Below are 16,190 nucleotides of genomic sequence, written 5' to 3' on the forward strand. Positions count from 1 at the left end.
TTGTGAATTGGACTTTTTGTTCTTTTTTCTTTCTCAATGAGTTTATTGTTGTGGTATTAAAAAACCTCAGATAAGAAGCTGTGCTATGTGTCAAAATGCATTCTAATGTCATGTAAAACTAATTAGAACAAATTTTAAAAATACAAAAAGAAAGCTATTCATTTTTGTATGTTGATTTTGTGACCTGAAACTTTGTTGGCCGTTCTTCAGTTCTGAGGGTTTTTTTGTTGACTCTTTGAGGTTTGCTAGATATAGAATAATATCATCTGCAAACAGAAATAATTTGACTTCCTCCTCTACTATTTGTTTCTCATTTATTTCTTTCTTTTGTCTCATTGCTGAAGTTTCCAGTAACATTTGAAAGAGTACTGTGAGTGTACACCCTTATCTTGTTCCTGCTTTTAGAGAAAATGTTTTTAATTTTCTCCATTTAGTTTGATATTAACAATGGGTTTGTCTTATATGGACTTTATTATATTGAGGTATAATTCTTCTATACTTTGTTTATTCAGGATTTTATCATGAAGGGCTGTTGGATTTTGTTGAAGGCATTTTGTGTGTCTATTGAGATGTATTTTGTGCTTGATTTTGTTTATGTGATATATTACATTGGTTGATGTGCGTATGTTGAACCAACCTTGCATCTCTGGAATGAACTCCACTTGATTGTCATATAGTGTTTAATTCGATTTGCAAGTATTTTATTGAGAATTTTGCATGTGTATTAAGGATGTTGTTTGGTAATTTTCTTTTTTGTGGTATCTTTATCAGGTTTCAGTGGAAGGGTACTACTGGCTTCAAGGGATGAGTTTGGATGAGTTTGGAAAAGTTCCTTCCTGTTTTATTTATTTACTTATTTATTTGCAATAGTTTAAGGAACATTGTTATAAGTTCTTTAAATGTCTGATAAAACTTAGCTGAGATTGTATCTGCTCCTGGGCATTTTTTTGTTGGGAGACTTTTTATTATTGCTTTAATAATAACACTTCTTATTGAACTATTTAAGATTTTTTTGTTTGGTTGGTTGGTTGTTTTAATATTCTCTTGGATTTGGTTTTCCTGGGACATAATGTACCTAGAAATTTCTCCATTTCTTCTAGACTTTCCAGTTTATTGGCATATAATTTTCTAAAGAATTTCCTAGTATCTTATGAATTTCAGTGATATCTGTTGTTAAAATCCCCTTTTTAACCTCTCATCTTACTTACTCGAGTCTTCTCTCTCTTTGGTAGTTTGGCTAAGGGTTTGTCAATTTCACTTATCATTTCAACTCATTGTTTCACTGATTCTTTATATTGTCATTTTAGTCTCTATTTCATTTATTTCTGCTCTGATCTTTATTATTTCTTTCCTTCCACTGACTTGGGGTTTGGTTTGTTCTTGTTTCTCTGATTTTGAAATGTATCCTTAGGTAATTTATGTTACATCTCTGTTTTCCTTTTCATTAATGACATTTGATTCTTTTCTAATTTTCCTTGACTTATCTACCCTTCTAGTGAGATTTAATCTTCTCATGCTCCTGTAGTTTTACTTATCTTTTTCTTTTATATGTAGGCTTCCCTTAAGTATTTGCAATGCTAGTTTTGTGGTCATAAATTCCTTTAGTTTATGTTTATCTTGGAACATAAACTAAAGTACTGCTTTCACTATACTGGTTCTGGTTATGTTGTTCCCATTTTTTTGATTCCAGGAATTTTTGTTTTGTTTTGTTTTTTTGGCAGTGCTGGGGATTGAACCCAGGGTCTTGTGCATGCAAGGCAAGCACTCTACCAACTGAGCTATATCCCCAGCCCCCTTGATTCTAGGAATTTTTAAAATTTCTTCCATGAATGACTGTTCATTCAAAATTGGGATTTTTTTTTATTCCCCATGTATTTTTATATTTTCTTGTTGTGAATTTCTTGTTTCATTCCATTGTGATCTGGTAAGATGCAAGAAATTTTTTCAATACTTTTCTATTTGTTAAGACTTGCCTTATGTGTCCAATTGGGAAAAGTTCTATGAGTTGACAAAAAGAATGTACCTTCTGTATTGGTTGGAATATTCTGTGGATGTCTATTAAGTCCATGTGATCTGTAATATAATCTGACTCTGATGTGTGCTTGTTGACTTTTTGTTTGGATGATCTATGAAAGTTGGGTATTGAAGTTGCCCACTATTCTTATATTGGGGTCAAGCTCTCCCTTTGTGTCCTGTAGCATTTGTTTTGTGAAATTAGGTGCTCTTATGTTCAGTACATATTATATATTTTTACAATTGTTAGATTTTCTTGATGACTGTCCCATTTAGGAATAGATAGTGTCCTCTTTTTGCTCTCCTGACTGAATTTGGCTTGAAGTCGATTTTCTATGTAAGTACAGCTACTACTGCTTGCTTTCAAGTTTCATTTGCTTGAAATGTAATTCTGTGTCCTTTCACTTTCAATCTATTGTATGTCTTTGTCAGTGATGTAGGTTTCTTACAGGCAGAAATTTGTTGAATCTCATTTTTTTAATCTATTCAGTCAGAGTCATTACTGGAAACTCAAGACCATTTATATTCAGGATTATTATTAAAAGGAATATTCTAGTTTCTATCATTTTGTTGTTTTCCTTCTGTTGTTTCAAATAATCTATTTGCTTCCCTCCACCCCCTTTGCCTTAGAGGTGGTTTTTTTTTTTCTGCATTAATGATATTTGATTCTTTTCTAATTCTCCTTGGCTTATCTACCCTTCTAGTGAGATTTGTTCTTTCTCATGCTCTTGTGGTTTACTTATCTTTTTCTTTTGTATGTAGGATTACCTTAAGTATTTGTAGCAATGCTAGTTTTGTGGTCATAAATTCCTTTAGTTTATGTTTATCTTGGAAGGTTTTTATTTCTTCTTTCATTCTGAAGAATAACTTTGCTGAATATAGTAATCTAGGTTGGCCAGTTTTTTTTGTTTTGTTTTGTTTTGTTTTCCAGAACTTGACATATATCATTCCATGCCCTCCTGACCTTTAGAGTTTCTGTTGAGAAACCTCATATTTTTCTGATGGCTTATCTTTATAAGTGACTTGGCACTTCTCTCTTGTAGTTTTTAACAGTCCTCCTTTGTTCTGCACTTTTGGCAGTTTAACTATAATATGACATGGAAAGGGTTTTTTCCTAGTCATTTCTGTTTGAGGTTCTAAATGCCTCTGTTCCTGAATATCCATTTCCTTATTAGGATTTGGGGATTTTTCTGCTATTGTTTTATTGAATATGTTTTCTAGGCCCTTAGTTTATAGCTAATCTTCCTGTTTTTCCCCCAGTTTGTTTGGTCTTTTAATCGTGCCCCATATATCTTTATGTTCCATTCATTATATCTTTTTTTCCCTTTATTATTGTCTATATGTATTACTTCATCAGTTTTGTCTTCAAGCCATGATTTTTTTCCTTCCTTTTGATCTAGTTTATTAGTGATCCTTTGAATTGAGAGGTTTTTTTAAAAAATTTTTTATTTTTTTAAGTTGTAGATGGACACAATACCTTTATTTTATTTATTTATTTTTATAGGGTGCTGATGATTGAACCCAGTGCTTTACACATGCTAGGCAAATGCTCTATCACTGAGCTACAACCCCAGTCCTGAACTGAGGTTTTTATGTGACTTACTGAGCTTTTTATTTCCAAGATTAGTGTTTGCAAAATGTCTATTTCTATATTGAATCACTCTTTCATTGCCTACATTTTCTTCCTTAATTCATTGAGCTGTTTATTTTTACCATATTTGAAATGATTGATCATTTTTTAAATCATTCTTTTAAATTATGTGCTTATCATTTTATTTACTTCAAATATCTTTGGAATCAATTATTAGAGAGTTAAAAACTTTCAGTCAAATCATTTTTTCATATTTCTTTTGTTGCTGTGTCAAAATTTGTGCATCTGTTAGGGTGGCTATCTCTTTAATTTTTGTGAGAGAATTTTCTTAGTGAGCCGTGTTCTCTTTAAGATGTGTCCTAGGTTATTGGTATGTTGTGTGGTACTGAGGTTAATTGCAGATGAACTTTGTAGTGCCGTTCTCTTTGGCTCCTTTGACTGTAATTAATAGGTTTCAAAACTTTGTATACTATGTCAGAACCTGAGTGTCCCATTTTGTGAATAGGACTTTCAAGAGTAGAATCCCTCTGGTAGATCAGGCTAGTGTATTGAGGACAGCAGAGTATATGGGGTACACCTTCTGTGGTCACTCCTCTAGTCTTGTCATAAGTGTGCAGTCAACATCAAAGACAGATAGATACATATGTACATATACAACTGAATACCTTTCCTAAACGGGTCACTTGTCTTTTCTCTAACTTTTAAGTTAGACCCTTTCAGGAAAGGCCGTCTGTTTTAGAGAAAACTTGTTGGTATAGAATCACAGCACTGTAGAATATTTTCTGCAGCATCCTAAAAGAATAGCCAACTTAACCTTGTGTGCCTGACAAATCTGAGAGAAGTAAAGACATTCTGAGAAAAGTAAAAAGTTTAACACCTATCAAATTTTCACTAAAGATATTTATGATAGACATATTGTAAAATGAAAAAATATTAGAGAGAAAGTCTGAGACCCAATAAAAATGCTGATTTGAAAACCATGGGTCAATCCAAACAAACCTGATATGCATAAATATTGTTTCCAGACTTGTGGTGTTTTTTTTTTTAATCTTAAGGACAGAATTAAAATATAGTACAATAACAATATGTAACTCAAGGATGCACTGTGAATTTCAGTGTTCTGTATTCTTGTGTAGGTTAGGAAGGGGTTTAGAGAAAGAAAGTGAGGCAGAGAATGGTGAAGTAATTTGCCTAAGACCATATATTTAGTCTTCAATCCTTTCTTTTGTCCTAGTAATTTCATATTAGAAAGAAAATTTAAAAACAATTGATGTCATTTAAAATAAGGATTTTGTGGTTCTTTTTTTTCCTGAATACAAATAATGAAGGATTTGGTTTCTTTTCTCTGTTTCTTCAGTTAGGTAATAAAATAAAAAATATTAACTAGCCCAGGGTGATGAAGAGAAGAAGCTGAAAAGCATGGTTAGGGCAGACACTGGAAAATAACAGAGCAAAGGATGGAGCAGCCTCATACTCCTGTGTCCTGCTCCCCAAATGGAGAAGAAGGGACACAATGTAAAAGGAAAAAGAATGCCCATGTCATATGCCATAAGGACTGAGGTAGAAGCTAAAGTCCTGCCATAGCCAGAGTCTCCCTTCTTTCTTGCCATTAAGGGCATAAGGATCTCCCTTGGGATTACTTTGAAGGGGACTTTGCATTGTGGTGTTTTTAGCACAGAGCCATGTGTTTATCAAATAACCTTGCATCCCATGTGCACTGAATTCAATTTTTAAAAAATCCCTGAAAGTCTGCCAAAAGGTAGAAAAACATCTATCAAGAATCAGTGCTGGAATTAGGTTGCAATTTTCCCGGGTCAGGTGGGTGCTTCTGATTTAAAACCCCTGTGTCCTAGCATGAACAGCATGCCTGGGTTGAGGGTGGTCAGGAGGTGTGCTGTGTTTGATGTGGTTTACTAGGATGTCACCTGGTTTTCAATGAACTATGTGGAAAGAGGCTGGGGAAAGCCCCTCATGGGGCAAAGAGTATAAGCAAATGTAATTCAATGATGTGTGAAGAGAGTTTGAGGTGGGGAGGGAAAGCAAGCATGAAGTAAAACACAAGCAAGCTAAAAGATAAATGACCTGTTTTCAGAAGGGCTTAATGAATCTGTTCTTTGCACAAATCAAGTAAACAATGTGTCCTCTAGCTCAGTCAATCAATGTTAATTTTAAGTAGCTGAAACACAAGAAATTATTATGCAGTCACTAATATAAAATAAATGGATGAAATCACAGAGGAGTCCTTTGATTAAAGCATAAAGCAGGAGATTTAAATGTAATTTGCATTTTCAATCTTGCTCCTCTTCTGTAAATCACTGACAATGGGAAGCTACCATGACGTCATTCTGTCATTCTGCTTTTCAAATTCCTCTAATCCGTAGTTGCTGTATCTTTCAAGTTTGGCCTGTTATATTGAGTGCAGATATCTCTACACTTGTAGAGAAGACCAAGTTTTTCCTACAAAATTTTGAAATAAAGGAAACAATTCTTTAGTTACATTTTGTGTTTTGGAAAAATATTAGGACTGGTCATTTCCTGTAGGCATGGAAAAGAGGCATGGATTTATCAGACAGGCTGGTTCCTTTCTTGTTCAATTAAACTGAGAGAGTTTTGTAGCACAAAACAGATGGATTCACTTAAAGAATTCCCCTGCGGTACTGTTTATCTTCTCCCTTTGATTACCCACAGTTCCTTATGTCTTGACCACATTTTCACATGCTCTCAATAACAAGGAATTAAAGACTCACTCAAAGGAGTAACTATTTTAGACAATTTTTGTTGTTGTAGTTTTAAATTTTCTGTTTTAAGATAATTTTTTAAGTATTTCACATTAGGAAAATTTGTATCATCCAAAGGCTTACATTTCAGAAGCTATGCCTTTTACTCCTGGAGTTTCTAAGAGTGATATAAAAGATGAAGAAAAATATATTTGAGAGAATGCACTTCACAAATGTTTGTATCTGTGTGAATGTGCAACATACAATTAAATGAGACCTAGAGGGATTATGATAGTCATCCCTGTAACTTTAGACATGATTACATTTGAATTATCTTAGGAAATCTGTTTTCAAAGATTTGCAAAAGAAGGTTATTCCTCACATTTCTTGAGAGAATCCCCTTCAAATATCAAAAATCATTTATTTATTCTTTTCTAAAAAGAAAAATATTTGGCAATCACAGGTTAAACATTCCTAATGTAACAGTCCAAATTGGAGCATTTTAGATTTTGAATTTTTGGATTAGAGATACTCACCTGGTAATGTCCATGTAAATATTCAAAAATCCCCCAAATTCTGAAATCTAAAACACTTCTTCTGGTCCTAGCATTTTAGGTAAGGGATACTTGATGGTATCTACATTTCTCTTTGGGGGTGGGGGCTGGGTGGGTATATATTTTTCCTGTGGAATTCCTAATCCTCTGGGTTTTTAAAATTTTAAGTAAATTTTATACCTTTATCTTCTCACCTACAAAATAAAAATATCCTTGCTTCTTAGGGTTGTTGCCAAGACCCATGCTTTTAAAAGAGTTCAAAACATGTTAACTAAAGTACTATAAAAGTAAATTGGTTCTCCTCTGTTACAGATTTATTTAAGATTTCATCCCAGGAGTCTTAAAGTCTGCTTATTGGTTTAAATTTAGTTAAATGCAAAGGTCCAAGAACCCTAATGGTTATATGAATTTTAAATGTGTATTTAAGAGTGAAATGTATGTGTCTGAGTCCATCAGCTGGCAACTTCTAAAAGTTAGCAAAGAAAAAAAAATCACCATTCACATAAATTGCCTTCTGAAAAGCCATATGTGGAGACATAAATGGAGAATGGTCCCATAGGCTTTGAACTGCCATTCTGGGGCATGGGGTGTAGGAGTAGTAGAAAACTGTGCCCAAACTCATAATTTTCTATCAAAATAATTAAGTGGCTGCCTAAAGAAGGTCTATCAGGAGTTTATTTTTTTAAGACATAGCAAATTAAAACACTGCCAGGGCCCTGCTCAACCCCCCACCAGGCATGCAGAGCAGCCCCTCTGCGATCCTGTTCCCTGCCCTTTTCTTCCTTTGTGCTAAGCTGACAGCCTCTGCCCTCCCCCTGGTGAGTCCCTCTTTCTGGAACATGCTTTCCCCACACTCCCGTCTGAATATCTTCCTTACTTCAGCAGGCCTGTGTTTAGATTTTATGACCCACAGAGGTCTTTCCAGACTGTCTTCTCTAAAGAGCATTTCTCTCCTCTGTTCTCTACCCTCTACATTGCTTGTTCTTCATATCACTTGAAATTATATCCATTTCCTTTTCTTTCTTGTTTATTGATTTTTATTTTGTTGTTTCTGCGTTCCTAGAGAGTGGGAGCTCTATGAGATCAGGGGCTTCATTTTCTACCACTGTATCCCTGGAACAGGACACATAATAGGTATTTGTTAAGTGAGTGAATCATTGAGTTGCCTATTCAGTGCACATACCTTGGTATCCTTTATATATCACCATACCAGGATTTAGCTCCTTTATGATTACATGGCTTTTCTAAGATTATCTGTAGTCTCTGGCTTAATCCTCCGCATAGTATAAATCAGACCATCCTTTTTCAACCTTTCTTTTTTTTTTTTTTTTTTAATCAGAGCCCACTTGTATGTACATTTGTAAATGTGATAATGTGATATATCAGTGGAGAAATGGAAAGCTTGGTGATTTAGAGCTTGGTGAAAAATATATTTCCTTTATTTCATAAATTTAAAATGTAACAATCATATTAGAATATTAAAAATTGAGTTTACTCTGGAGCTTTCATATAAAAACCTTTCTTTTTTTCTTTTAATTTATAACCATTAATTATCTCATAGCACTCTGACAAACTCACTGGCAGTACATGATACTATATTTGTTGGGAAGTTCTGAGTTAAAAATTTAATGCATTTTCTTTCAATTCAGGAATCCATGAAGCATTAAAGTCAGTATCTTTGCTAAAATAGCTAAATCTTACTAGTTGAACTAGGAATCAGAATATAAACCATCAACCCAGTCACAAAAATCAGTACAAATGCTGGTAAGTGGATGGTGGATTTTTATTCTCCTTTGGATGGTTTCTGATAGAAGCCTGAGCTAATAAATGAACCACATTTTACTCAGAATAGCTGGGCTCATAGCCTATTCTCTGCTTCCTAGAACTGTGACCCTGATAGGGCTCTTTAACCTCTTTGGGTCTAAGAGGTTTCACTTGTTCAGGATCAATGCAAAAGTTTGATAAGAATGAAGAATGGAAATAAATGTTAAGCAGAGCACTAGGAGGTGGCTGCTCCCCACATTTGAGCAAAGGAAAAATGAGATTTTTCATCTTTTAAAACAAAACAGAAAAATAATAGTGCCAAGAAGAAATATAAAAATAAATTGCAAAAACCCTTCAGCAAGCTTAATATTCCTTTCAGTGGAGCAGAAAACCATTGGGTGTGACAAATCAAACTTTTGAGGGAACTGGATCTTGGAAACAAACCCTGTTCTAAGCCAGCTGCCAGTTACACACACACACACACACACACACACACACACACACACACACCACGTAAAGTCCGAGGCTGTAAATTTCCCTGGAGCAGTGAGAAATAGAGAACAACTCAGGATGATTCCATTTCATGCCCCCTAGAGTAGGAGGTTCAGCCATAAAAATCACGAAAAGCAGTAAGCACGTAGTCCTCTGGAAGGTACATGTTTGGTGTTTTGTTTTTTTCTTTTTAATTCCAAGCATAGGCCACCTTCTCTGTGTTCAGAGAGAGCAGCTTCAAAAAATATCCTCCTCCTCCAGCATCAATGCTTGCAAATCCAAGCCAGCATCCTGGACAATTCTCAAAACCTAGAGAAAACACATTTCCAATGTCTGACACACACACTCACATTTGAAATCTGTGATTTAGGTCTATTGTTTGATATGAAATGGATCACATTAGATGTTTAAATGTTTTCTTCAAGAATTATTTTGATCAAAGCACTATTTCACATAAAAAGTTTCTGTTTTGCTGAGAACACAAATGGTTAATAAGGTTAATTGCTCCTCAAAAAAAAAAAAAATTATCTCCTTTATTTTCAGAATTGCATGCCTAGCACACTGAGCTTAATGTTGAAAACAATAGTAAATCTGTCCCCGCTAAAAGCTTCTCATCCTAAGAGAAAGCAAACAAACACAGGAGAAAAGTGTAATGGTTGTTTTCAAGTCAAAATGACAAGAAACAAAAATGGGAGGAAAAATATCCTTCTGTCCTGAAGTTACTCCAGGACACCAAGGCTTTAGCTGGATGCGCCAACATTGCCACCAATTTTTCATGATGATTCATTACTCTCATTTCATGCTGTGGAGACACCCCAACCACACACCCTGCCTCCAGATGGTGGCATGTGGAGACCAACTCAGTGGCCTGAGTTTACACGTGGCTGTTTTGAGTTTACTGGAGCAGGGTGAAGTGCAACAGTTGCACATTTGCATTTCAAAGACATTTGTTTAGTGACTTAATAACTTTCTTTCTCAGGTGCCCTGGCTAAAATTTCACCTCTTTCATCGCCCTGCTCCTCGCCTCTCCAAGGGACTCCAGCCAGCAGCCCTGTCAGCAAAATTTCCACAGTGCAGTTTCCAGAATCTGCTGACACAACTGCCAAACAAGGGCCAAGTTCTCACAGGGCCTTAACCTATACTCAGAGTGCCCCTGACCTGTCCCCTCAGGTCCTGACTCCACCTGTTACATGTAGCAGGTAAAGATTTTGTGGTGTTAACTGAAGTCTAATAATAACAGTTTTCCTCCTCAGTATGCCACCTATCTATACAGTTTGATGAAGTTTGCCAAAAGAACAAGAAAGTGTAGGATGATATGATTTGGATTTAATAGACATGAAGAGAAACTGAATGTTTCAGTGGTTTTCTATTAATAGAAAGCTTAGACTCCATGCAGTCCACACAGTTAATCTTTGGAGATGTCTCCAAATAATCTGTTGTTATTTTGTTACAAATAATAATGATTACAAAATAATAATAATTCTGTTACCAAATAATAATAATTTTGTCTGCAGTTGATGGAGCATGCATAAAATATCTAATTGAAAAATTACACCAGCTAATCTGATATCATCTGACACTGGGTTGAAATGTGTTTTACTTGTTCTCCTGGGAGTACTTTACATTGATATTAAAGATATTTTGTCTGCACTTTGCATTTCCGATTTTAGCACTTTAAAAATGCATCAGTGGTGTATGGCAAATTATAGCTAGACGCTAATAGTTCTCTGAGTGCTATTAAGCAATTGTTTGTACCACTCTGTCTTGTTGAAAAAGAATTATAAAAGATTATTTATTAAAGGATAAGAAAAGAGGGTCTAACATGGCCAAAGTAATTACTTTATCAACATTATTACTAAGAAATTAATCCTACTGATTAATATATTTTTATTGTTCTTCATTAATAGCTTCAACTTCAATAATTGGTCTTAAATCATTAAATATTTTTAAAATATAAAATAGTCGAGTGCTTTAAGTATAATCATGAGAATTCCTTCATCAAAATGATACTTCTAAGGTTAATGAGGAGAAATATTTGAATAAATTCGTAACATGTTGGTTTTCAAGTAGCAAATATTGGCTCATGGACCCAGATTTTATCAGTATATTCCATTTTAAGAACTAGCAACTGATAAGAAGCTTCACAAGTTCCATTTTCTAGATTTTGTTCATAAACTCTGTGACTTTGTCAGTTTCTGTCTTTATGACAGAATACCTAACATAAATCAACTTAAAGGAGGAAAAGTTTAGTTTGGCTCACAGTTTCAGAAGTTTTGTTCAACGATTGCTTGACTTTATTTGGTTTATGGCTTGTGGCATGGCAGTACATCATGGCAGAGAGCAGATGGCAGAGGAAACTGCTCATCTCCGGGTGGCTGGGAAGCAAGAGTAGAGAAAGAGTTTCAGGTCCCAGTCCCTTCTAGAGCACACACCCCCCACCAATGACCTAACTTCCTACCCAATCCCACCTCTTAGTGGTTCTACTTCCTTCCAGTATTACCACCGGCAGTGATCAAGCTTTTAACTCATGGGACTTTGAAATGTAAGTATAGATCCAAACTAAAGCACTCTAGAAGTTAAATGGGTGTCATTTATTTTATAATCTTTATTTTTATTTCTTAACATTTTGCAAAATTTGTAAACAGGAAGTCAGTTTTGTGTGTTCTTTGGGTCGGGACTGAGTTGAAAACTTAGTCTGCCATCTTAAAATGGTTCCTTCCTCTCTTTGTCAGCCACTTTTAATAAAATGATTTCTGAAGGACACTAACTTCCCCAAAACACTTGTTCTGTAATAGAATGTCTAGGAGACACAGCATATTTCTCTGTTGGAGACTCTCAACATGAATCATCTTACTCAAAGCTCTGAGAAGTTGTGCTAAAAGAACACCTCTCAATTTTTATTTTATCCCTTGTGTTCTGAACTTTAATGACAAAGCCAGTTTCATTGGCTAGCACCCTATCCTTGCCCAGGAATCTAATGTCAGACAGGACTAACTGAAGAAGCAGGATTTGTGGGTACGCTCTGGGCCACAATGGAGCCCCTTAGAGCAATCTGCATTGAGGACATCTGCTTCCAGCTTTTCTAGGGAGCCCTCCCACTCTGGACTCCAGACTTGTGGGAAATAAGCTGCCTAAAGAAAGGAGAGGGATGTTCAGGAAAGACCTTCCTCCCATGGAGCTTTCCTCATCATAGCCTATTTTTTTGTGATCTTGTCGGGAAGAATGTAATGGGATTTTTATAAAAGAGGTTTCAGAGAAAAACAAGGGGATTTCACTGTCTACTTGTTCAGTAATGTTTATAAATCCAGTAGTGTGTGTTTTATTTGTTTGGGCTTTATAAATCTATAATTCAAACCAGGTTTTATTATTTCCTTCAAGGCAGCCACCCATGTAGGCACAGAGAGCTCCAAAAACACACGACTAATTATTGTGGTTTCCCCTGCTGAACTCGAAGGGTTTGGCATTGAGTCCCAGTCTCTTGGCTGCTGTAATGTCTATGCAACAAGCCATTTTTTGGCACCTAAGCTGATATATTTGAACTCTAATTTCAGTATTACTTTTTAGGTATTATCTTGCAATGAAAAATCTGTAAACTAATAAACTCTCCTTCTGCCAATCTGCATCTGAGAATTGAAGACCATCCGTCAGTTGCATGCACTCCCTTTTTCTATTTATTCTCTCATTGTCTTTTGATTCCCTAAAGAGATAGTATTTCATCCTTTAAAAAATGATTTTTATATAATGCTTTCTATTGACATTCAAGGGTTGACCAGTAAATTTACTTAGTATGAAGATATTCTCTAGCCAGAAAATGCTTTTCTTTATTGCACACACATGCATAATGGAGAGAAAAGTGATGAGACATTTAATATATTAGACAATAAACTCACTCATTTCTTTTTATTTGAGTGGGTGATCTGTAAATAACTAACAGACCAAAAAAAAGTCTTCTGAGACTCTTGGTTAAGAGCCTTCCATAGAAGATCGTATTCTTCATCTTTTCTATAAATAGAAAAATAGAACTTAGTGGCAAAATTCAGAATTAAAATTTAATCATGAAGTGTCTCAAAAGGAAGAAGAGAGGACCCCATCTGCCCAACCATTTGGAGTTACTTTTTAACTAATAAAACAGGAAAGTTGTTGAGAAAAGAAAAATATATATCCCACATTCTTCAACGCCTTCTGCTGAGGGGCACCATACACCTCCCAAGTGTTTTTGATGTTCTTGGTCACCCACACGGTGCCTCACTGGTCCATCTTTCTCAACCAGCACCACATCTAGTCAACCATACATTTACTCATCACCAAAGTGTTTATCTCTTGGTTCATTTCCTTAGAGTCTTGACAGGTTACCGATTAATCTTAAAAATGAATTCATTTTCATTTTTTAGCAAAAATAAAAATTAACACATGCTTTCTTAAAATATCTGTAAAAATAAATCTAATACAGAAATTTTTAAGCAAGTACAAAGATATTCCATCAGCCTCCCCAGAATCAGCCTCCCCAGAATCACTGCTATAAACAGTTGGCAGCCTACCCCAGTTTTCTCCAAATAATGTAACAAAATTTTACCACAATTTTACCTCAAATATGGTCTAGACTGTAGAGAGAAGGAGAATGGGAGGCAGATGAAATTTCTAATCCCTCTGTTTATTATTCTCTCACAAAAACAAAAGCAGTAGACTGCCTGTTAGCATCCATGTATAAAACAAAATGAATTTTTCCATGACAAATAAGTAAAAGTAAAGAAATGTTATTGTAGATGTCTGTCTTTTGTTCTGTGGTACTGGGGATTAAAGCTAAGGCCTAGAACATACAAGGCAAGAGCTCTGCCACTGAGCTACATCCTCAGCCCTGTGTCTATCTCAGTGTACACAAAGATTGTGTATATGTTTGGTATTTTGAAAAGAGAAAGATATACTTATGACTTTTCCAATATTTCTCAGCTGTGGCAGACCATATTCCCAAGGGAATCCTGCTGATGGGCCCCTGGAGAGAGCTGGCACAACCACTTTGACAGCAAGCAGAACAGGTAAATCATCGTTTTGGATCCTTTTCCACAAAATGGGAGTTATCTTACTTCATTTCTTTTCCTGATCCAAAAGGTAACCCATTTTCCTGGGTTTTTTTATTTGTAAATTTAAAAATACAAGAAAGAAAATCAAAATTATTCATAACCGTACTATATAGATTTAATCGTAGTAAAGTTTTGGTGCTAAGCTATCCATAATGTTGCTATACAAATTGTGGTTTTTTTTTTAAGTGAGAGGCTATTTTACAAGGTAATTAAAACTACATAAAAAATGTCATTTTGTTTGTCCTTCTTTGTACATTGGAGAGTCATTCACTGTAGGTTCTCTTTAGAGAATACCATCACAGACCCCGAGAAATTACCCTCCTTTTCTCACTGTAAACTTAATGTGGGTTTTCCTTGAGGAGGTATTATGGAGAGGATGAGAAGATGGGTATTGCATCCTGGTTCATACCCCGATTCTGTAACCTGCTTACTGATAATCTAGATCTAGTTCCTTAACTGCAGAATACTAGAATACCAATAGTACCTACCACAGAGGACTAAGAAATTAATTAAAGGAGATGAAACATTTATTACTTATTATAGCATATGGTTCACCATAAGTAGTTAGTGTTTGCTGGTAATTACTATAATGATTATTTTTTATTTTTGTTCATACAGTCCTAAAAGTACACAAAGTTGGAAATGTCTATGAATTATAGACTTTAGGGTAATAAAGCTATCTCATAATTATCAGTTATCTGTTCCAGCATTTCTTGGTAGCCACTCAATAAATATTGAGTGATGTAATTTTTCTATGATAATATTGTGCTGTATACAAAGGGGAAGAGGCATAGGGAAGGAGAAACCAGTGGAAAATTCTCTGTGCGGTGCTTGTGTGATAGTGGAACACTATGAGGACTCAGAATACTTTATGTGTGTTCCTGATCTTCCTCTAATTCTACTGGGGCTGATAGAATAAGGGAAATATTTTACCTTTGTGGTCTCTTGAATGAGGCTTCTTCATTTTTTATATAGATTCTGGAATTGAACCTTGTCAATTACATTTTCATACTGTACCTAAGTGCTTTTTTTAGTACCAGGGATTGAACCCAGGGGAATTTAGTCACTCAGCCACAAGCCCAGCCCTTTTGATTTTTTTTATTTTAAGACAAGCTTCATACAGTATCTAATTTTAACATAAAAGCAGATGCATGGGAAAGAAGAAAGATGAGTCTTTGGGAAAATTCTGTAAATATATTTCTGACTAGTACAGGCTCTAGAACAACAGTCATTATTCACTTGCAACTTAAGAAAAATCAGTTACTATATGTATAAAGACACACAACAAACCTAGAATACATAAAGCAATCTTGACAAAGGAGAACAAAGTTTGAGGGAGGTACACTTCCCTTGACTTCAAGACTTAAGCTATAGTCATTAAGAGAGTGTGGTTATTGACCCAAGAGTCAGTAAGCAAATCAAATGGACTAAACCAAAAATCATCAAAATAGACCCATACCTGCATGGTCATTGGATTTTACTACAAAGATGTCAAGCAATCCAAATGTGTTTGGGAGGAAAATGAACTTTACCTTTTATCTCACACCATGTAAAAACACCTTTTAAGTGGAGCACAGACCTAAACTTAAAAGCTGAAAATGATAAAGCTTTAGGAATAAAACAGGAACAAATCTTTGTGATTTTGGAGAAGACAGAGATTTTATAGACCAGGGAAATCACAAAAGAAACCAAAGCTAGACTTAATCGAAAAGCAAGTATATAAACTCTATATAGAATCAGATTTCCCGAGCTCAAATTCTAGTGGCAGAATTTATTTACTGTGAGTGTAAGCAATTTACTATTTTTTTCTTTTCCTCTGTTTCATATCTGAAAAGTAGAGATAATAGTAATACAATCCTATACTTTCCCCATGGGATTGTTGAGAAAATTAAATGTGTTAGTACAAATCAAATGCTTTAAGCGGTACCTAGCACGTAGCAAGCACTTAGTAAATGTCATTCAGCTCCTAGAAAATTATTGA

At 35.0% G+C, this 16,190-nt stretch overlaps 1 protein-coding gene across 2 annotated transcripts in view; it reads left to right on the top strand.

Moving 5' to 3' along the window:
* The window catches only part of PDE3A (phosphodiesterase 3A), a 330,805-nt gene that overhangs the window by 274,118 nt on the left and 40,497 nt on the right, over positions 1–16,190 (top strand). For both annotated transcript variants that reach the window (XM_081310583.1, XM_081310582.1), the window contains 2 exons: positions 10,111–10,330; positions 14,079–14,164. In XM_081310583.1, the coding sequence (XP_081166709.1) occupies positions 10,111–10,330; positions 14,079–14,164 (306 nt within the window). The remainder of the gene's footprint in view (positions 1–10,110; positions 10,331–14,078; positions 14,165–16,190) is intronic.

The sequence above is a fragment of the Spermophilus citellus genome, assembly GCF_964194105.1.
Source record: "Spermophilus citellus genome assembly, chromosome: 10".
Classification (NCBI taxonomy): domain Eukaryota; kingdom Metazoa; phylum Chordata; class Mammalia; order Rodentia; family Sciuridae; genus Spermophilus; species Spermophilus citellus.